At 44.3% G+C, this 22,127-nt stretch overlaps 1 protein-coding gene across 1 annotated transcript in view; it reads right to left on the bottom strand.

The window, feature by feature from the left end:
• Positions 1 to 19,413, bottom strand: part of INPP5J (inositol polyphosphate-5-phosphatase J) — a 32,241-nt gene extending 12,828 nt beyond the window's left edge. The window contains exons 1-7 of the mRNA XM_066603759.1: positions 19,121 to 19,413; positions 13,978 to 14,513; positions 12,117 to 12,224; positions 11,914 to 12,022; positions 7,711 to 7,827; positions 6,629 to 6,804; positions 3,594 to 3,705 (exon numbers count right to left, since the gene is read on the bottom strand). Coding sequence (XP_066459856.1) covers positions 3,594 to 3,705; positions 6,629 to 6,804; positions 7,711 to 7,827; positions 11,914 to 12,022; positions 12,117 to 12,224; positions 13,978 to 14,513; positions 19,121 to 19,183 — 1,221 coding nt within the window. The 5' untranslated portion in view covers positions 19,184 to 19,413. The remainder of the gene's footprint in view (positions 1 to 3,593; positions 3,706 to 6,628; positions 6,805 to 7,710; positions 7,828 to 11,913; positions 12,023 to 12,116; positions 12,225 to 13,977; positions 14,514 to 19,120) is intronic.
• Between the last annotated feature and the right edge of the window lie 2,714 nt (positions 19,414 to 22,127).

Genomic DNA, 22,127 nt, shown 5'->3' with positions numbered 1-22,127 from the left:
CCCGATCCTACCAGGCTGGCGTCCTTAAAGATATCATCTGCTCCACCAAATAACTGGTGTTTTATGTGAGTGCTGCTGGTCTTATTCTACTTTTGACTATAAAATTGAGATAACCTGCAGCCACAACTAGAGGAAGCTTAATACATACTGTTTACAAGGTGTTCCAAAATAAAATATTACGCTTTAAGGGTTACTGAAACTACTAATAATCTTTATTGGATTGTTCATACATACAAAATATTGTTATAGTTTGTGATGTGCAATTACATAGGGTGTCATTACTTTTTTACATACTGTCGTATTGCATTGGTGCTGTGATCAAACATGCATATGAAGTGATCAGTTAATCGTGTGGTTTAACCCCTTAAGGACCAGGCCGTTTCGTACCTTAAGGACCAGACACTTTTTAGGGATTTTACCCATGTGGTAGTTTTACTGCCCAAATTTTTTTTTCCTTTAGCTACCAAAATAATTTTTGCAGCGTTTTTTTTCCCATGACATATAGGGCTATATTTTTTTAATATGTTTTTCACAGATTTTTTTTCTGTTTTTTTGTTTTATTGGGGGTAAAAAGCAAAACAAAATGATTTTTTTTAACATTTCTAGTTATTTTTTTAAAATGAGTATATTTATGCTAAAATAAAGTATGGGAACGAGTTTCTAATTTTTTTTACGGACATTTGATATATAATATGTATGGTTTTGGATTACAGAGCGCATGTAGCGATGGTTTGCGTCGGCTTTGGGTTATTTTCTTTTTTATGTATATATTGTTGTTTTATTCTGTAATATTGTTCTACTTCTGTATGTAATTATGTTTTTTACTATTTATGTCCCCCATGACGTCATGTAAGACCTCTGGGGGACATTCACAAGTTTTTTACATTTTTTTTATTTGATACTTTCCCACTGTAGCTGGGGCATCCATAGGAGCCCCAGTTACAGGGGAAAACATCCCCCTATAGTGACATTAGCCCCTGGCAGAGCTGATCAGGGTCCGCTAGGACCCTGTAGCTCTGCTGTAGCAGGAAATCCCGGCGGTCACGTGCCCCCTGGGCTTTGCGTAGTGGAAGAAACACTTCCACTGTAGTACATATCACTCATTGAGTGACGTGTTCTAAAAAAAGGAGGAGGCAGAAAGGGTTAAAACCCACTTCTCCCTCCTCCTCTGGGCTATCAGCTGTGACTAACAGCTGACAGCCGGTCATGCTTCTGATTGATTACACAAGCAGGAGACTTTAATCCCTGCTGTAATTTTACATACGGCTGGGCTTTAAGCCTGGGACCAAGGGCCGTATATTTACAGTGCTTGGTTCTTAATGGGTTAAAAGTTGTTACGCATAAATGTACATTCAGTGGTTATCTGATTTGAGACATTGATTACATATGAATATAGTCCAAACATTGTGATTTCCACTGATTGCTAGACCCAAATAGGAGTGGTGCTAGTTGAATGCTGTGCCTCTTGGCTTTTTCAGACACCACACGGTCAGCACTTTCCTACATCTACTGCCACTCTGTACTGGCAAACTAGAAACTGGAGCTGAGACATTACTTGTATACCCACGGATCGGTTATTGATGCCATATCCTAGAGATATGCCATCAATATCTTAAATGACACGGGGTATATTTACTCGTAATATCTTCTTTAACCAAACAAACAATGCTAAGCCCCTGAAATCCTTCGAACCTAAAGCTGTCCGCACACATGAGATATTTGCACACGATTGGCCAATCTAGTTGAGTTTGGCGAATTCTGTTGAGTATTTGGTGTCTCCATCAGATCATACACATAAGACTAACAGCAGATGCTACTAAAATAAGCTGGATCTGCAGAAAATTTTAATGTGTATGACCGACCTATCATCTGTCAGGGGAAGATTGGGATACCCTCCATACACATATAATATTGGCTGGCTTGGACGGCTGTTGTCTAAAGTATACGGGGGCCATTTGATTGATAAATAGCTACTAGTTGATGTCCAAAAATAGTGTAAAGGCATCTTCTCGCTATAAAAAAAATAACAAAAAACATACAGTCGCAGTAGATTTACTGACCACAGAAGGGACTGTAAATATTAAGATAAGTGTTATGACATCTCCTAACTGATGCCTATGGGGGTGATACATAAAAATGTCTAAAAGATAAATAAACAGTCTTGCTGGCAGCGCAGCTTGCATTTCATGTTCTGCTCGGGTCAAATTAAAGCTGCACTGTGATTCATTGCTCGGGGCAATAACGAGTTTTTATGTTAGTCAGTTTTATAAATCTTTCCTATGTTTTCATTTTTTACCATTTCTAAAATACAAAGAGTGCTGATTTTTATTCTTTAACATGCCGCTCCTCTCAACAGCATAGTTACCCCAGATTAAGGGCAGGCTCACACGAGCGTATGCATAAAAAGCTGCATGTATAATGCTGTGTTTTACCGCTGTGAGAGCCAGCGTTTCGCTGCGATTTTAGACTGTGGACGACATGATTCTCATCCGTTTTCATGGATGGGAGTGGTAAATGGATTGTTGGCCATCTGAGAACATCGGACAGCACATAAATGAAGTTTGTGTGGTCTGCATTGTTTCTGTGCCCAATATTTATGGCCAAAAGCCAAGATTGCCCATGTAAAGAAGGCCTTATTGCAGAAACCTGCAGAGAATGAAACCGTTCAAACAACCCTTCTTTTCATTTTTGCTTTAGCTTTGATTCTATCATTGCTTGTAGTCATTGTATAAATGAGAGGATAAGCACTTTACATGAGTAACCTTTTAGCTAGATGTAATTCTTGCAGATATTGAGGTGTTTGAATATTGAGTGTTTCTGGGGGTACAATGCGCTACTTATAATATAGTTAATGACATCATCACATGTAACTCACTAAAGGACCTGTGATAATGGTTGGAGTTGGTCAAAATATTGTAGGACCTGTGATGACATCACTGTTATGCAATCAGGGGAGGAGCTCAGAGCTCCAGTGATTCAGCTAGGCACTGAGGTGAAATTGTGGCTACGATGAAGGACCTGTGATGACATCACCATTACGTGATCAGGGGGCGAGCATATAACTCACTCACGGACAAGTAGTCGTCTGTACTTTGACTAGTAATTATTAGGAAATTATAGTAACAGTGTTTATGGTGGTGCAATGTGCCACACAGCTGTGCTACATGCATGTCACACACACAGCATTGCTACATACATTTTTCATCACATGCAACAGAGATCAGAAGAAGCACAGCAGCGGAGATGAAGGACCTGTGATAACATCACAGTCATGCTCTGCCCCTGATCACATGACAGTGACGCTCGTCCCGATTGCTATGGAATACTAACGAACACCTAGCCGAACAGCAGTCACGTGCATACAGGAACTGTGATGATGTCACCGTCATGTGATCAGGGGCAGAGCATGTAACTCGCTCACTGGGGATGAAGGACCTTTGATGACATTACCGTAATGTGGTATGATCAGGGGCGGAGCATGTTAGTGACTCACAAACCTTCTCACGCACAGACGGACAAGTCGTCATTAGTAGTTTGATGCATGTATGGTGGGTTATCGCCATTCTACCAAATTTCTCTATTCCAGCTCTCACCTGGTCTTTCTCCCAAAGTAGAGAAAGCTTGTTGCCTTGGATAGCAGACTTCACAAAATAATGGTCTAGATCATCTATTCGGAAATTTAGGTCTCCAAACCAGAACACCAGGCTGAAATGAAATGTATTAATTGTACAACAAATAAATAAACTTAGAAAATGTATGGTATGTTCACACCAGCTGTACGTGCTGCATCTGAACCTAATGGTATGGATTTTGCTGTTAAATTTGGTGTGGATTTGCCATGGATTTCACCCTTGCATTGCAAAAGGCAAAATCTGCAGGAAATAGTTGATGGCTACGGATTTAATATCTACAGCATATGTCAATTTCACTGTGAACTCCACGCTGAATTCTTCCACACGTGGGAGAGGTTTCTTTAAACCTTATCCACGTAAGACAAAAACAACTGGAGTTGATGCAATACATCAATTAAATAGGCATTTCATTTATTGAAGAAAAAACGTATCAACCACCAAGAAGATCTGTGTGAAGAAGGAACTGACACCTTAGTTGTTCTGTCAACCAAATAACTCAATTTATAACTTATTTTAATGAAATCACTCAAGTTGTCTTTGTTTTCTAGTAACCCTTTCCAATCCAATTTGTATCCTGGTTTTCCTAGGGGGCTTACTCTTTTTCTGCCGTTATACAATGGTGCTATCTGCTGGCTAAAGCCAGTACTGCATGAGGTGACACATTGGATAGACTCCGACAGCAGAGAGGCTGGCAATATACAGTAAGAGAACCCCGATGGACGTCTTCCAATATCGGAGCTGTACAGCCTTAAATCATAATGTCAGATGTCAGACAGTGGATTGGAAAGGGTTAAGCCTTGTGTTAAAATTTGAAGTAATTGTAACTATGCAAACACAGAAGGAAATACTTTTCACTACACTGTATTTGTCACTGGTGAGATTTCAGTTATCCCCACTTGGCACCAATTTTGTCTGCCATGTTTTCAAAGTTCAAGAACATTGGGCAACTTTGAGATGATTTTTGGCAAATGCAGACCTTCTAGACAGCTGGACCATTCAGAAAACGACTACATATTGTTTGAATTTGTTTGCAATTGTTATTTTTATGTTTGCTGAGCGAGGCAACAAAATATAGTATTGTTCAGATAAGAAAACAAAACTGGAAAACTGCTTGTTATAGTGGAGAATGTGTAGGATAAAATTGTGCTACCTTGTATACTAAAGACAACCACAGACATTCTGAGGTATCCTAAAACATGTCCGAAGAGCCACTACTAAAACTTTGAGCACAGAGTCATACACCTACCTGCATGACTGTGGCAGTTCCTTTATAAATAAAAATACTTCCATGTGATTGTGTACATAATCTTTTCATAAATTTGTATAACCCTACAAACCTGTTCTGAGATCACTTAATGTGCCCAAACATCTAATTTTCATATGCTTGCTTCCAGCTCTGCCGATTTACATTCTGAACCACAAAATGACTTTTTATTGTATAACGGGATGTCCGGGATATAACAAATTTGTTCTAAAGGCAAGGAATGCTGTCAAATAAAAAAACAAACATTACTCCGTCATTTAAGCACCTCCAGGTACATGGTGCCCACGAGTCTCTGCTTACTTCCCTCAAGTTCATCACTGGCCTTAGCAGTCATATAGGTAGACAGCACGAGGCAAGCTGTAAAGAAGTCAGAAGGATTGCACTCGTTCTGTATAACCAATTGGATGATGTGGTGACTACTAACCATGGCATCAAAGGGGTGAAACGTTTGGGATCGGAGTTATTTAAGATTGCAGCAGCTGCAGGCGCCTATGGTATTATGTGTAACACAAATGGCACTTGATAGGTATCTAGTGGCCTCGGTTCCAGAGCCCGCTTCATACAATCCCTGTGCACATCTGCTGTATGCCATAGCTGTGCAAAAATTTGCAAATCTATTCTCTACACTTTTCAAAAATTGTGAGAAAATAAGGTGGGGTTAGGTGGCAGACGGCATGGCCAAAAGTATTCCTACAAACTTATCAATTCTAAAAGACAGAAAAATGGTCAATTTAAGCGCAAATCTATGCCTGTTCATAGAAGACATAGATTTAACTTTCTGACTTTAGGACAGCCCAAGGATGTGTCAAACGTATTAAGTGGTGCGCGCCTTTTAATGAATTTGACACAATAGATTCCAAAGGTCTTTAAAGACTGGTATATGAAATGCCGCTCCTAATAAATCTACCTCCATTATCTCTGAAATGCAGCAGTGCTTCAAAGAAAAACATAGTGCAGGATAATCAAAGAGCCCGTCTCTACAAGCACTGGCAGCATGACCTCTCATAGGCTCACTCTAAGTTGTGCCAGTTTTATGGAAACAGCCCTCATGCTCAGTGCTGCTCCTAAAGATGGGTTTTCATGCTTTTTAATTCACATTTCCTTTAGAAGAAGCCAAAGTCTGTCTAAAATGAACCGAAAGAAGCCATATTTGTTTCTCAGAAGAAGTAATCAGGTAAGCACATCATTTATCACACTAATAATTAACCAAAGTCATATATTTTATGGCTTCTTGTATTCACCAGTTTCAACTGTTGGCATTGCGCCCTAGGCGACGACTTGGCATGACTACCCATTGTAGTGGCAGCAATCTGACTAATGCTCCTTTTATATGGAGCGACTTGTCATTCGCACGTGCAAACGATGACAGAGTTCGCTCATTCGCTCTTGCGGCCTGTTTATACAGGCAGATAAATAGTTCGCTCATTGGCTTGCAGATTGCCCGGTCATTCACATTCACTGTGCCAGTGAATGACTAAATGGTTGCTGTTTACACGCAATGATGTGTAAACAAGCAAACAATGATTTTTATGCTCACATAAAATGAACAACAAAGCAGCGAACAAATTCTCGTTTGTCGATTAATCGTAGGCCGCGTTTACACTGAACGATCATTGTTCAAATCTGCACAATCCAACGCTTTTTTCCTTAGGCCCCTTAGTGGTCGAAATATATTACAAAGTACAAATTCTGTACCAAATGATTTTAGCCTAAATTCAAACCAGGAACTTACTCATGGTCTAAGACGCCATTCGCCAGGGGACCCTGGAATTGCTGAAGCTGCAGAATACTCTCAAAATTGTCCACACGCTGATCAGAATTTTCCATATGTGCTGGCAAGTGACAGTTCAAAAAACACACCATATGTCCAAACAGGGATAACCGGATGCTGACACCGCCTTTGTTACCCTAAAATGGAAGGGAAAAGAAGGCAGCGAAAATTAGGTAAACAGCTAGACATACTAAACAAGCATGATGAAGAGTATAAGAGTGGAGTTAAGTTCCTGATCACTGCCCTGTGTAAACATGCTCAGCGATCAAGTGGCAACCCAGCAAATCATCGTTTGTAGAGATGAGCGAGTATACTCGCTAAGGCACTTTACTCGAGCAAGTAGTGCCTTAGCCGAGTATCTCCCCGCTCACCTCTAAAGATTCGGGAGCCGGCGGGGAGATATCTCTCTCCCCCCGCTCCCCCCCGCAACTCATCTGTCACCCGCAGCGGCCCCCGAATCTTTAGAGATGAGCGGGGAGATACTCGGCTAAGGCACTACTCGGTCGAGTAATGTGCCTTAGCGAGTATACTCGCTCATCTCTAATCGTTTGTCATTAATTCCATCTTCAATGAGGGCATAAAACTTGTCCACGCATCTCTTCTGTACACCGCGGATGTACTGATGACAGTAATGCAAACTGTGTGGGTTCAAACAACACTACTAACAAAAATCGATTGTTCCCAAATAGTTTGCATACTCAGGATGCTTGCATCATGTAAATGAAGGTTTAAAGAGCTTTGATCAAGATGCTAGATTGTCAATTGGCATTCATTACAGGTAGAATATCTGCTGCATACACACCATACTTGGGATCTGTGCACGTCAAAAAGGTTGTTTAGTTATATGGTGGCATAAGGATTTCTTTTGGAGTGCACACACAAAAAAAATAGCTAAATCATATGGTTTATACTAGACCATATTGCCCCCTATTCTTTGGAATAAGTGACACTAGTGGGGTTCAGCACACAAAACAGACCTCAGTAGGACTCCTCACTGCACAATAATGGTGTAAATGTCTATTAACCTACAGCAGTATACTAACCCAGTAACCCCCTAAGCCAGTCCTTGTGCAGTCCGTCTGTACATCTCGTAGATACGGCAGGTGGAAATACTTTGCAAACACCAACAAAAGACAACCTTGCATCCGCACAGAGCTGACCTACGACAAAAATGCAGACAGGAAATTAAAAAATAAAACGGAAAAAGTTATCAAATATGAGGAGTATTAATTAAAACCCTGCCTTGCCTTAACAAGTAAGGGTGCATTCACATCTACAGTGGAGGCTCCCGCATAAAATACTGGATGAAATAGGCTGGACTGCTGCGCTACTTCATCTGGAAAAATAAAGAGCAACATGCCTGAAGCCAAATGGATCCCCGTTATAGGGAATGTGGTTCATCTGGCATCATTCAGGCCTGGTGTATGCTGGATCAAGCGCTTCCATTTTTTTCCCATATTCGGCTCTTGTGATGGAACTGAATGTAGGAAAAAAGTGAAGATATAGTTAATCTACAGCCATTTTGCCGACACCTACTATGAAAGCTTTGTGAAAAACACATAGACTTACTGGGTACAATGTATACAGCTTGGCTTCAACCTGAAACCTTGCCTACTTTCTGAACACATTTACTATATTACAGCAAGTTAATATATCAATACAAATCCAGTTAGAACAAGTTATTACACTCCGCCACTGCTTGTAGCAGTTAAACAGGGCTGGCCTTTGGGGTCTGCGACCTATGTGATTGCACACGGCGCATCAGTCCACTAAGGTGCAGTGGGCACCACCTGGCCCCGCTCCTAAAACTGCAGTTGATAGAAGGGGTTAAATTCAATGATAAACAATCAGACAGTGGCTGCCGGTTGCTTTGACTGTCTTGAAGTGCTAAGTCTGTGCAGTCTTCCATAACAGAGCTTCCTGTCTCCTCCCAGCGTCAGTCCGCAGAGGACAGCAAAATTTCACCCCTTCAATTTCGGATCCGCACCAAAATACGCATCAAAGTACCCACAAAATGATGCAGTTTGGGATTTTTTCCACTGCAGCAAATCCACCCTGAGTGAACAGACCCAAAGGGTGAGCCACTACTCATGGGCCAGTGTTGTGTGCTTGCCCCATGCTAAAATTTGTCAGCCAGCCCAATGCTGTGTTGTTCTCAGCTGGTAGAGCTGCAACTTGCCAAGTCTGTTTTATCTAGTTTTTCTTACCATGATGGAGAAGGGGGCGCAAAAAAAATTTGCAAAGGGGCCATCAAACCAAAGGCCGGCCCTGCAGTTAACTTCTAATCAGCGTTTTTAACTCTGTAAGAACAACTAAAATCAGACCATTATGGACACCCATGAACTAATAGATCACATATAGATATTTCCTCTATATGTAGGTGAGACATTGATTTGCTACATGGTGAGGATTTTAAGCTGGCTGTATTATGTCTAGTACAAAAGTAAATGGTTATCAAGCATAAACCACTGAGAGTTCTACTTACATCTTACTAAAAATGAGCTGACTTGTAAATAAGGGTAAAGCGAACTAATTTACATCATAGTGCAAATTTTTTTACCCATTGTAGGGCCATTTACAGGCTACAATTATCGCTTAAAAGCCATCATTTGAGTGATAATCATTGTATGTAAATGCTCCCATCTTTCACTCTTCAACTGAACGATGATTTTTAGGTGAGCATAAAATCCATCCTTCAGCTGGAGAGAAGATAACACAGACTACATGCTGTGTTTGCTGTCCATGGTGATGTATTCTACACTGGAGAACTGATTACATTGTATTCAGCTTGTAGGCCAGTGGCAGAGCAAACAAGCTAAATGCAAATTTAGAATAGACCACCTGCTGTTCTCTGCATACAGCTCCAGGAGGCTCATTTACATGCAAATTAAGGTGATAAGCTGCTAATGTACATTAGTATCCATTAACAGTTTATGGGAAACAATCACTCAAAACCTATCTTTTGAACAATTATCTTTGCCTGTAAATAGGCATTTACTAATATTTACTTTTCTTGACGAATGACAGTGCACAAATAAGCCAATGCAATACATGGCTGGTATGCCACACTTCAGGAAAAAATAAAAGGCAAAAGAGTTGTACTGTGCCTGACTAATATAAAGGACTCAAAACACAAATCTATAGGAATTATAATTCCTAGTGATGCCAAAATACTGATTGTATCACATGCATTTCATAACTGCAATACTTGCTATGGGATACTTTGCAGAGGAAACATTGAATTAAAGGGTTTCATAAATGACGCCATCACGAAGTCTATTGCATCGGCATATTCCCCACCATTGGTTACTGAATTTCACAACAAAATATATACATCGCTATGCTTTTCCAGTGAAAATTATTAAAACCAAGCGCTCTCTGCAGATATTATTTACTATATTGACTATAAGGGCTCTTGTCCACAGGCGGGTTGGATTCAGCATGCGGGGACCCACAGTGGAATCAGGTCGTGCCCGCAGCCGAGGACCCTGCTTACCCATCCGGGTCTTCTTTTTTCTCTACAGTGGATGTGTGCGGAAGTGCCAAACAGCGCGTCGGCGGACATGCGCAGTAGAGGTTTTGGGTTTTTTTTGCAGACAACTGCTTTCCCGCGGAATTGACATTGCGGACATGCCGCGGATAGGACGGCTTCCATTGACTTCAATGGAAGCCGTCCGTGCAAGAACTGCACTGAAATGGAGCATGCTGCAATTTGATTTCTGCACCCAAAAGGTCCGCAAATCAAATCTACATGCTTTAAGTCAGTTGCCTATGGGCGGCTTGAACTGCGAATCATCCGCGCGGGTGCCCCATGTGGATTCCGCAATTCAAATCCGCCCGTGGACATTGGGCTTAAAGGTGACTATACAGATATTTTGATATTATAAGATGTTGTTCATCTTGCTCTATATTAATTCACTGACTAGCTTCCAATTTGTGTGTAAGCGCCAAGCACGATAATAAACAAACATATACACTTATCAGCCATAACATTACCACCACCAACTGTAATACTCTGTAAGTCTCACTCGTGTCACAAAACAACTCTGACCCACTGAAGCTTGGGCTCCACAAGACCTCTGAAGATGTGCTGTGGTATCTGGCAGCAGATCCTTGGGGTCCTCTAAGGTGCGAGCTGGGTCTCAATAAATTGTACTTGTCTTTCCAGCACATCACACAGATGCTTGATCAGATTAAGATCGGGGGAATTTGGGGGCCAAGACATCACCTGAAACTCATGTTCCTCAAACCATTCTTCACCAATGTTTTGCAGCGCACATTATCCTGTGAAAAGAAGCCACTGCTATTAGGGGGTACCGCTGCCATCAACCGGGTCAGCAACAAGGGTTACATGTAACATCTGCATGAATGCTAGGACATCACTCTACCTATGCTGGCCTGTCTTCTCTCCTTAGTAGACCCCGATTGCATCTCTACCCCCGGTACAGATATAGGAATCATTATCATGACTGGCACACCGTGGTAACTCAATTTACAGCATTGGAGTACATTGCCGTTTAGTTACCATAACACATTAAGTGTCAACTTAACATTTGCTAGACCCGTAAGATACACACATGTACCCAATCGTCCACATGATGCAAAAGACAATTTGATTCATCAGACCAGGCCCCCTCCTTCAAATGCTCCATGGTCCAGCCCAGACGATCACATGCCCATTATACTGTAGGTGCATTTGGCACCTACCTGGGGTTCTACCTGACCCTGTTGTCAGTCCATCGATTGCGCTTCTTTGGACACTTTTGGTAGGTACTCACCACTGCATACTGGGAACACCCTACAAGACCTGCAGTTTCGGAGATACTCTGACCTAGTTGGCCAGCCATCCCAATTTGGCCCTTGTCAATATCACTTAGATTCTTCCCTCTGCCTTTTCTTCCTGCTTCCAACACATCAACTTCAAGAACTAACTGTTCACTTCTTGCCAAAGACTTCCTTGATACAACACTTTTCACTATGCTGTGGTTTTCTACCTCGGGATTTCATGTGCATCACTGAAAACTGAACCACAAACTTTAATGGAGACCATTTATTCTTCATTACACATGGTTTCTGAAAAAAAATTTCCAGAAAGATTACGCTTTCCTGTTTTCTCAAAAGAAAATAACACAAAAACGGTAATGAGATAATCAATGTTATTCCCTTCCGTTTTAATATTATGGCTGATTGGTGTACACCAGCGAATACAGACAGTGATCTACATGCTCTCCGGCTCCAGATCTCACCAACACATAGCTGAAGGGGCTCAAGACATCCATGAACACTTCACTCCACTGGTCAGAAAATAGAGCATCCTTCAGGCGCTTATTGATCATGGAGTTGACCTCTTGTAACCTGTGGAGATACGGGACAATGGGTACTAAAAGTGGCTACAGATATTAGATTTGCAACATTTAAAAAAAATAGTTGAAAAATGATACTTTCTTACCCAATAACAAACATATCGGTCTTGCCATCTCCGGCATTAAGGCAAAGAAGACCAGTGAGGTCTGAAGGTGGCACAGAACAGCCAACATTCCATGTGATTAGATAGATCCTGCACAAGGGCAATAGTAATGAGAAAACATGAAAACACTCAAAAATGATATCATTAACACAGGAAATGACACAATTAAAAATTAATGTAGTTTTAATAGCTTTATTTAATGCAAGAATGCATTATAATTCCAAACTACAAGTCGCGTTTCTTAACTCCAACGTACCCAGCAAATACTCACAATTATTCCATCTATTCATATCTGTTCTGCTGATTTGTGTTTGTGCATGAATTTGACTTTTATGTAAATGATAACTATGGCCGATTATGGACAATCCAGTCAACAGATATCACTAGAAACTCTATAGCAAATAGATCCCATCTATTGTCTCTCCACCCACCCAGGATCAGCGGCACTAGAGACTTCCACTGCTACTCCCTTCATAGAAATACTGGAATTAGGGCTCCTACAGACGGACGTATGGGCGATTGTGGATGCTTCAGTGCAACGCATTTACACAGTGAACAAGGCGCTTTTACACACATATCTACCTATTTTATTGCCCTTCTTTGCGTATGCAGGGCATGCTCATATGCATGCTCACCCCCCCCCCCCCTCACTGCTGTGATTTAAAAGGTCCAAATGTGTTTTTTCTCCCACAGAATTGCGCAGTGTATTGTGCATTTGCGCACCTCCCATAGACTTCCATGGGGACCCTTGATGCGCAAAAAAAATAGAGCAAGCCCTATTTAGAGGAAGAGGAGAATGAACCCATTGAAATCAACAGGTTCTATTCTCTGCATATTGCGCCCGCAAAATACGTTTGTGTGATGGAGCCCTTAATAGTAAAATAACTCAACTATTTCCTCATGTTCAAAGTATTCCAGGTTATTAGCGTGGTGCCCATTGCTTGAATTATCTGATATCAATATAGAAAAATGGCTAATTTACAAATAACGGTTCTCACGCAAAATTCATTCAAACAACCAAAATTGCGCAATAATCGTTATGTCTAAACAAAAGGACATTGTGCGCTATTCGTTTATATTTCTTGTGTCGCTCAGTTGCAGCCGGCATAAGAATCACCGCTGGTTTACTCACTTCTCGTTACGTTTAAACGCTCCGCGCTCAGTGTATACATAGGAATGTGAAGCGCTGAGCGAGAAGTGAGCGATTCTCAGCGATGATCTGTTTGTCTAAACATTTTGCATGAGAGCAAATTAAAGGGATTGTCCCGCGCCGAAAGGTTTTTTTTTTTTTTCAACCCTCCCCCCCCCCCCCCGTTCGGCGCGAGACAACCCCGATGCAGGGACTTAAAAAACAAAACGCACAGCGCTTACCTGAATCCCCGCGCTCCGGTGACTTCTTACTTACCGGTTGAAGATGGCCGCCGGGATCTTCACCCTCGGTGGACCGCAGGGCTTCTGTGCGGTGCATTGCCGATTCCAGCCTCCTGATTGGCTGGAATCGGCACGTGACGGGGCGGAGCTACACGGAGCCGGCATCCTGCACGAGAGGCCCCATTGAGAAAAGAAGAAGACCCGGACTGCGCAAGCGCGTCTAATTTGGCCATTAGACGCCGAAAATTAGTCGGCTCCATGGAAACGAGGACGCTAGCAACGGAGCAGGTAAGTGAAAAACTTCTTATAACTTCTGTATGGCTCATAATTAATGCACAATGTACATTACAAAGTGCATTAATATGGCCATACAGAAGTGTATAGACCCACTTGCTGCTGCGGGACAACCCCTTTAATGAGTGCCTTTTATTGCCATCTACTTTGGTATCCTGCTAGATTGTTAAATATTTACCGAAAATCCTCTCCGACTTTGATTTGTTCGGCACCATTGAAGGATGATTTGTCTACTTCAACTTGAGATACTTGATGAGAATCAAATCTCACAGAAGGTTCCTGATATCTAATGGGACGTGGAGAAGCTTGGGATCTGCTAGGCTGTGGTGATCCCCTCGGGCTAGGAGCTGGAGATCGCTGAGGTGAGGATGGAGCAAGCGGGAGTGACCTATATTGATGAGTTGGAGATAAGAGCCCCGGACAAGATCCTTCCGGCTGTGATCTACCAGACTCATCTTTAGGACTGAACTGAGAACCCACGGGATGGAGTCGCAAAGATCCTTCTGGTTGTGACCGATCAGGAGCAGAAGATCCCACTGGTGCTAAAGGACGGACAGACAGTTGTGCCACCGGAAGTGGAGTTTGTGAAGCACTGGAACCTTCAGGCTGAGATCTACCAGATCCTGCAGGACTAAGTCGAGGAGAAGTCACAGAAACGGGCCTTGGGGGCAACTCTGGAGAAGGTGGAGCAACAAACACGCGATGCACATCCATCTTTCAGGGAGCAAGAAAGAAAAAACACAAAGTATGTTAATATCTTCAAAATAACTGCATAAAGATCTAGTCAAGAAGCAATTTCTAGCACGTTACGGTATTTGTTGAAATTCTGTCCCTTAGGCCCTCTGTCCACGGCAGTGATTTCGCCATCAATAAATAGCGGGCGAATCATGCCGTCTGAAGCTTTCCATAGTGTTGGTATGGAAAACGCTGGCCCCGTGTCCACGAGCAGAGAATCATTGTGATTCTCCGCTTGCGGACGGCAATTCGCAGCATTCTGCCGACAGAGGGATTTCCGTGCTGCAGTGTATTTTTTTGCCAATACGCCGCCTGCACAAATGGACGAGACCGTGTAAATTAAGATTGGGATTTGATCACAGCTATTCTTCATTCATGCGATTTTTAGCCGCGATCAGCCAAGTGTACAAACGCATACGGTCGTGTGAAAGAGTCCTAAGGTGTTCTTCACTATGCTGAGAGATTTCTTCTGGGGGTTCTGTCAGAGATGCCAAAAACAGCACTGTAACGGAACCCCCAAGAAGAACATTCATTATGATCTAGTGAAATGTACATCCCTTTGGTGTCCGTTTGACAAGAGTTCCATTCATTTCTGTTCTATTTGGAGTGTAGCATAGAGCTGGTGACTACACTGTTCTATGCTCCAAATAATCGATGAAATAATCTTTTGCAAGATGGACACAAAAGTGACATCCACCTCACTAATGACAGTGAATGGTTCCATTTGGGGGTTTCAGCACCCGTGATGGAGGCCCCGGCTGATCCCACAGCTATGAGAAACACTGATGTTTCTGCTCCGGCCTCACCCACTGCTGACTTTCTGTTTATGGCTGGTTTTACAAGGCAGATATGACCCTGAACTAAAATAACGTGCAAAACACTATTACAGGTTCCTCTTACACTGAGTGGAGACAGGCAGGACGGAATGATCCCCAGCCCGCTCCACCTCCACTCACAGAGCGATGATCGCTCCTGTGGAAAAGAACGGGGACGATTATCGCTCAGAGACGACTCTCTGCACCCAGTCGCTCGCCTTGTTTGTAAGGGATCTAAATCAGAGGTTGTATTACACTAAGGGCGCCTGCACACTTGCGAGAAAACCACGTTTTTTTTAGTGATACGAGAGTGAGTGAAAATGCAGAATTATAAAACCAATTCACATTTACGAGGTTTTCACTCATGCGATGTGAAAAAAAAAGCAGCATGTCCTATCTTTCTGCGTTTTGGTTTTTTTAATCTCCAGTTTCCCTATGGAGCCTCCTTGTAATTGCATCGCAAAGCAGGAACTTGCAATTTTCGTGTGATTTTAACATTAGAAAGGCCTATTAAGCTTCGCGCTAAAAAAAATTTAATTGCTAAAAAAAAAAAAAATTGCGCTAAGAAAAAAAAGATAGAAAAAAAATCGCGAGAAACTCACAAATGGCAGCAATGTTTTTGCCAGAAAAAGCAGCTCAAACGCTCAAAAATTCTGAGAAAAAAAAGTCACAATTTTTACGCCGTGATATTATGATCGCTAGTGTGCAGGAGCCCTTATGGGAGGGCATTGTGAACAATGACCTCTGCACAACTGACAGAACATGTCTAGAAGAATCTCCCATACAAGTCAGTGCGTCCCCTTCTGCCCATTGTGTGAATGGCCCATGAAGCTGCTGTAAAACATCTCTCTAAATGCTGTTAAATCCAGCTCAGGAAAAATAACCGCACCCAATAGTCATGTATAGACAACAGAATAAAAACATCTACAATCAGAAAATAAAAAAAGATTACAAAAATGGAAAATGTTTCTCTATCTGGTTTTAATTAATAGAAAAAACTATGTTGGAGATCTAGTCCTTTTAAGAATCACAAAGTACACTGTCAGCCTGGGTATAGCTTCCTTCTCTTATAAGGATCTCAGTCTTGTCCTCCACTACATGTAAACACGCTGCACATGTGCCTATACTATATAACACAGACCCTCCATGCAAGGGTTCATTCTTGCCAAGTAGCCCTAAACTGGGGGCACTAATTTGTTAACCCCAATAAGAGAAAATCCTATTATATGTACTGCATGTAGTTGGAAAATCTAATCCAAGATTGCAACTTCCTAATAAACCTGCCCAAACCAACCTCAGACACCCCACTGTATGTGAAGGAAGAAGATGAAAACTGAGCCTGGCATCAAAAGCATGAAAATACTTGACAGATAAGCAGTGGAGTGAGTCTAAGTGCAGCATCAGTGCTGCGGAGTACTTTGGCATCACGGTTATTCGCAGTGTAATTCATTTCCTTTTCCATTTTAGGCTGGAGTGAATGTCAGACAGTGGATTCTGCCACGCCATGCAAAAGGTGAAATGTGATTTGAAAATTGGCAGCTTATAGCACTTAGATGACCCCGAAGTATTTGTGGCGCACAGTCAGCTGATCGGTCAGGGTCCTGCGTGGCGGACACTGGCCAATCAACTATTGATGACCTATCCTGAGGATAAGTCAATAATGGTATTTTCCCCCAAAACCCCCTTTAACTTCACCAAATTAATATGAACCTTCAGACCAGCAGAAGGGGGGTATAAATAAGAGGAAGGGCTCATGCCCACAGCTGGGTCAGATTCCGCCTGCGAAATATTGCAGCGGAATCAGACCTGGCGTCCCCTAGAGACCCCATACTCACCTCTCCGGATCTGCTGCGAGTGTCTTGCCCGGCGAGCCGATGCGCATGCGCAATGCAGCACATGATGCGCTGGCTATGGGCTATGAAGCAGATTCTCATGGTACTTCCGCTGTGCTCACAGCGGAAGTATCGCGGGACGGATGGCTTCCATTGACTGCAATGGAAGCCATCTGCACGATTTTCCTCATAGAATAGAACATGCTGCGATTCCTCCCCCACGAGCGGAAAATCGCAGTTGATTTCTGCTCATGGGAGAATTGTTCACCACAGCATGTCTATGGACGGACATTGCTGCAAAATTCGTGGTGGGTGTCTGACCGCGAATTTTGCAGCAATAATCCGTCTGTGAGCATTAGCCTGAAAGGTAAGAATTGAACACTGCGGTAAGCACGGTACAACACTCCCACTAATTTCAATGGGGCGTCACAGACTAGCGCTCAAACGCTGCGTTTTCTAACACCAGGATTTTTGAACATGGTCTGCTCTATTTTCACGCATTTTCAACGCACCTCATCATCCATCACAATGATGGGGTATGTTCAAAAGCGTTGTCGAATGCGGTATAGTGCGTGAGAAGGCGGCGATAAAAATTGCTGCGTTTTGCCAACGCGGTTTGTGAGAGTGGCTTCCATAATACAGTCTGTCCATGAGGGCCGTCAGGTGTCGATGGGGTCTGCTGTGTGATGAAGCTGACGGAGTATTATGGCATTCGCTACGAACAGAGGCCATAGCGCAAATGTGAACAGAGCTTTCCATGGTACAGGAAGACTCCATATATTCCATTCTACCCCTTAAATGTTCCAAAACATTGTCATTTTTCTGGGAAAGTCCTATGCCCCCCAATATGACTGTTACTGTATCTCTTACAATGGGGTTATCACCCAGCTTTTCTGGAACCCTGAAAGGAAAATCTGACAGACGGATAGTGAGGTAACGGATGCCCAGCCCTTACCCCAATAAAAAACCCAGTGGATAACCCTGCAGAAGTGTAATATTGGACATATCACCCAACTTTGCTAAAAGTAGAAACGCTTGAACGTTAACGGATATTTCCTGGGGTGATTTATAGGGAATATTCTATATAATGTGCGGCTCCTCCAGGCACAGCGGGGGCACATACAATTCAGCCTGGCGCAGCAGGGACACATACACTACAGGGGGGCACAGCAGGGGACACATACACTACAGGGGGCACATATATTACAGCCAGGCACAGTGGGCACACATACACTACAGCCTGGCGCAGTGGGGGGACATACACTACAGGGGGGTACATATATTACAGCCTGGCGTGGTGGGGGCACATACACTACAGCCAGGCACAGCGGGGGGCACATACACTACAGCCAGGCACAGCGGGTGACACATGCACTACAGCCAGGCACAGCGGGTGACACATGCACTACAGCCAGGCACAGCGGGTGACACATGCACTACAGCCAGGCACAGTGGGGGCACATACACTACAGCCAGGCACAGCGGGTGACACATGCACTACAGCCGGGCACAACGGGGGCACATGCACTACAGCCGGGCACAGCGGGGGCACATACACTACAGCCGGGCACAGCGGGGGCACATACACTACAGCCGGGCACAGCGGGGGCACATACACTACAGCCGGGTACTGGGACCCCCCTTACACATTCTCCTCTATGAATAGTATTGTGGCTATAAATAGACTTGCAGCACTTCTGTGGCGCGGGCTACAAGGTGAAAGTAGCTCCACAGTCATGAGGGTCACACAGGGGTCAAGGAGGACATGACCCCGCGAGTCACAACAATGGGGCTCACACCGGCAGGCATAGGGTGCACTATGGGTTAATAGCACTGCACTTCCCATAGCGCAGTGTCGGCACAAGGTCAGCGCACTGTGCAGCCGCCGGCCCTCCGCGGGGACCTATGGCTTCCCCGCATCCATTGCATCCCGCCTCACCTGTGTGCCCGCCGCATCCTGCGCCGACCCGGCTGTCCTCCCGCGGTCCCGGTGCTCTGCCATAGCTGCTCAGCAGATGCTGTCCTCCTCCTCCGCCGCCTGGCAGCCGGTGACGTCAGGGCATCAACCTGAAGAGCACTTTAAAGCGACAGGCGGACGGTCGTCATGGCCGAAAGCGCCCCCAGATGTTAGACTGCAGCACACAGCATGGTGGCCGGCTTCTCCCCACTCAGGATTGGCCGTCATTCATTGGCGGGGTCTTTCTGGCAGCAGTCAGTTTCCAAGGGGATACTTCACCTTCAGGGGTGCAAGGGGTTAACCAGGCGTGGCTACAATGTTACCTGAGCGCTTACCTAAGACAGAAGCCGGGCGGAGACCGACACTACAGGAAGAGGCTGCTGGCCGGCATCTGCTTGGCACTGGGCAGCTGCCCGATCTTTGTAGTGGCGCTGTCTGTGGAGGTCCTGGGGGGCTCCTTGTCATACACGACCCCCTCAGCTATCAATACTGGCTAAAAGAAAGTCTTTGCTGCCCATGGCAACCAATCACAGCCTGGCTTTTACTTTACCTGAGCAGGTTTAGAAATAAAATCTGCACTATGATTGGTTGCTATTGGTAACAAGGACAGCTTTTGGTTTAGACGGTATTGATAAATGAGCGGAGTCTTTCCTGGAGGTCCTACACAGCAGCACATCGATAGGGGGATTTCTTACCCCACTGTATGCTGCAGATAAGTGATACAGATTAATTTGTATTAAACCCTATAGACAAGAGTTGGGGCTTTTACTACCTTGTGGGTTTTATTAGTATCCTATGTCATGTGACAGGCAGGTGGTTTCTCCTGTGCGCTCTCTGCCAGGTAACATTATGGAACACCCCAAATACCTTCATGCAACATTATACCGGATGTTAGACTTCTCTATGGGGCTATTGCTACATCCTCTTCTGTATATGCTGCTGTGAGGACGGCCCGGAAGGGATGATATACAATTCCTCTTTTCTGTAGTGTAAACAGCAGCACCACACTGCCCTCTGAACTAAGGTTTTCTTTCCTTGTATCATGGTATAGTCTTAAAAACTGCAGAAGGAGAGGAGCCAAGATCCTTGAGGTGTTCCCTGTCCAAAGCCTGTGATCGCGGAATAAAGCTAGATGGATGTGCTGCTGTGTAGGACCACAGGAAAAGGAATTCTATACGCAGATTTAACCTTTTTCTGGGATCTCTTCAACTATGCCAGTGTTTTATTCACAGATGTTTTTTTGTAGCGTTTTTGGCTTTTTGTTTTTTATATAGAAGCCTGTGGGAAAATGCCAGAAAATAGAAAAATGCTAAACCCAGAGCATGCTGTGATTTTTTTTAAAGAATGGATCTTGATTAGAGATGAGCGAGCGTACTCGGAAAAGCACTACTCGCTCGAGTAATTTGCTTTATCCGAGTATCGCTGTGCTCGTCCCTGAAGATTCGGGTGCCGGCACGGAGCGGGGAGCTGCAGGGGAGAGCGGGGAGGAATGGAGGTAAGATCTTTCTCTCCCTCTCTCCCGCACCGCTCTCCCCTGCTCCCCGCTGCGACTCACCTGTCAGCCGCAGCGGCACCCGAATCTTCAGGGACGAGCACAGCGATACTCGGATAAAGCAAATTACTCGAGCGAGTAGTGCTTTTCCGAGTACGCTCGCTCATCTCTAATCTTGATCCAAAAATGTACCAAAAATGTGAGAAAAAAACCACCACTGCAAAAATTGTTTTGGCCGCAGTACATCTCGTAATTTCCTACTGCCCTACATCTAAGCCAGCTTCATACGGATGTATTTGCATGCAATATGCAAGAACAGAACCCATTGCTGGCACGTGGTTCATTCACAGCTCTGGCTTTTTGGCACGTGCATTTCAATCACACAAAAAAAGATAGAACATGTCATAGAAGTCAATGGAGCTGCGCAATACACAAGGGGAGGCGTGGAATACAGATGCTCCCCGACTTGCGAACAGGTTCCGTTCCGGGAGCCCGTTCGCAAGTCCGTTTTGTTCGCAAGTCGAACAAATGGTTGTATGGAGGGGATCGCGGGTGGATCCCGCTCCATACAACGTCGGGAGCAGGCTGTTCTTACAGCGGGCACCCGGCGGCAGCAGTTCCGACGAGCCACGCTGCTTGTCAGAACTGTTAACACTTTAAATACCACTGTCAGAGCAGTATTTAAAGTGTTAACAGTTCTGACGAGCGGCGCGGCTTGTCAGAACTGCTGCCGCCGGGTGCTCGCTGTAAGAAACAGCCTGCACCCAACGTTCAGGGGGCCCGTACAGCGTCCCACAATGAGATCACGGGACGCTGTGTGGTTGCTAGGCAGCCGGGGACCTCCTGAAAGGCCCCAGGGCTGCCTATGCAGAGTGCCTATCGAGCGCACGGCTTGCTAGGCGCTCTGCATAGACAGCCCTGGGGCCTTTCAGAAGGCCCCCGGCTGCCCAGCAACCGCGATCTGACCGGACAGGCTTCTATCAGGCTTGATAGAAGCCTGCCCGATCCCTGCACAGTATGATGTAATGCCATAGCATGACATCATACTGTGCAGAACAGATAGTTCGTATCTAGCGAAATTCGTAACTCGAATGTTCGCAAGTCGGGGACTATCTGTACTACGTAATTCTGCTGAAAAAAAGTACACTGGTTTTTTTTTGCGCACGGAACACAAAGAACCAGAAAAAATACAGTAAAATACGCCAATATGCACACAAAAAGCCGCATTCAGGGTGGTTGAAGACGACCGTATATTGACCGGGTTTTCACGTCCGGCCGATATACAGTGTCCCTCTGTGCAAGGGGAGGAGGCTGGCAGAGTCGAGGGCAGTGCATTTAGCTCCTACCCCCTCTCCACCCCATTTGCAACAGGAGAGGGCGAGGCTAAATTATGGGACTTTGCAATGGGAGGGAACAGAGCTAAGTCCCAGAACATAGCTCTGGCCCCTCCCGTTGCAAATAGGGCAGAGAGGGGGTGGGAGCTCAATGCACTGTTTC

This window comes from Eleutherodactylus coqui, chromosome 5 (genome assembly GCF_035609145.1).
Source record: "Eleutherodactylus coqui strain aEleCoq1 chromosome 5, aEleCoq1.hap1, whole genome shotgun sequence".
NCBI lineage: Eukaryota > Metazoa > Chordata > Amphibia > Anura > Eleutherodactylidae > Eleutherodactylus > Eleutherodactylus coqui.
Note: the sequence above shows the minus strand (reverse complement) of the source record. Positions and strands in the feature narration are given on the sequence as shown.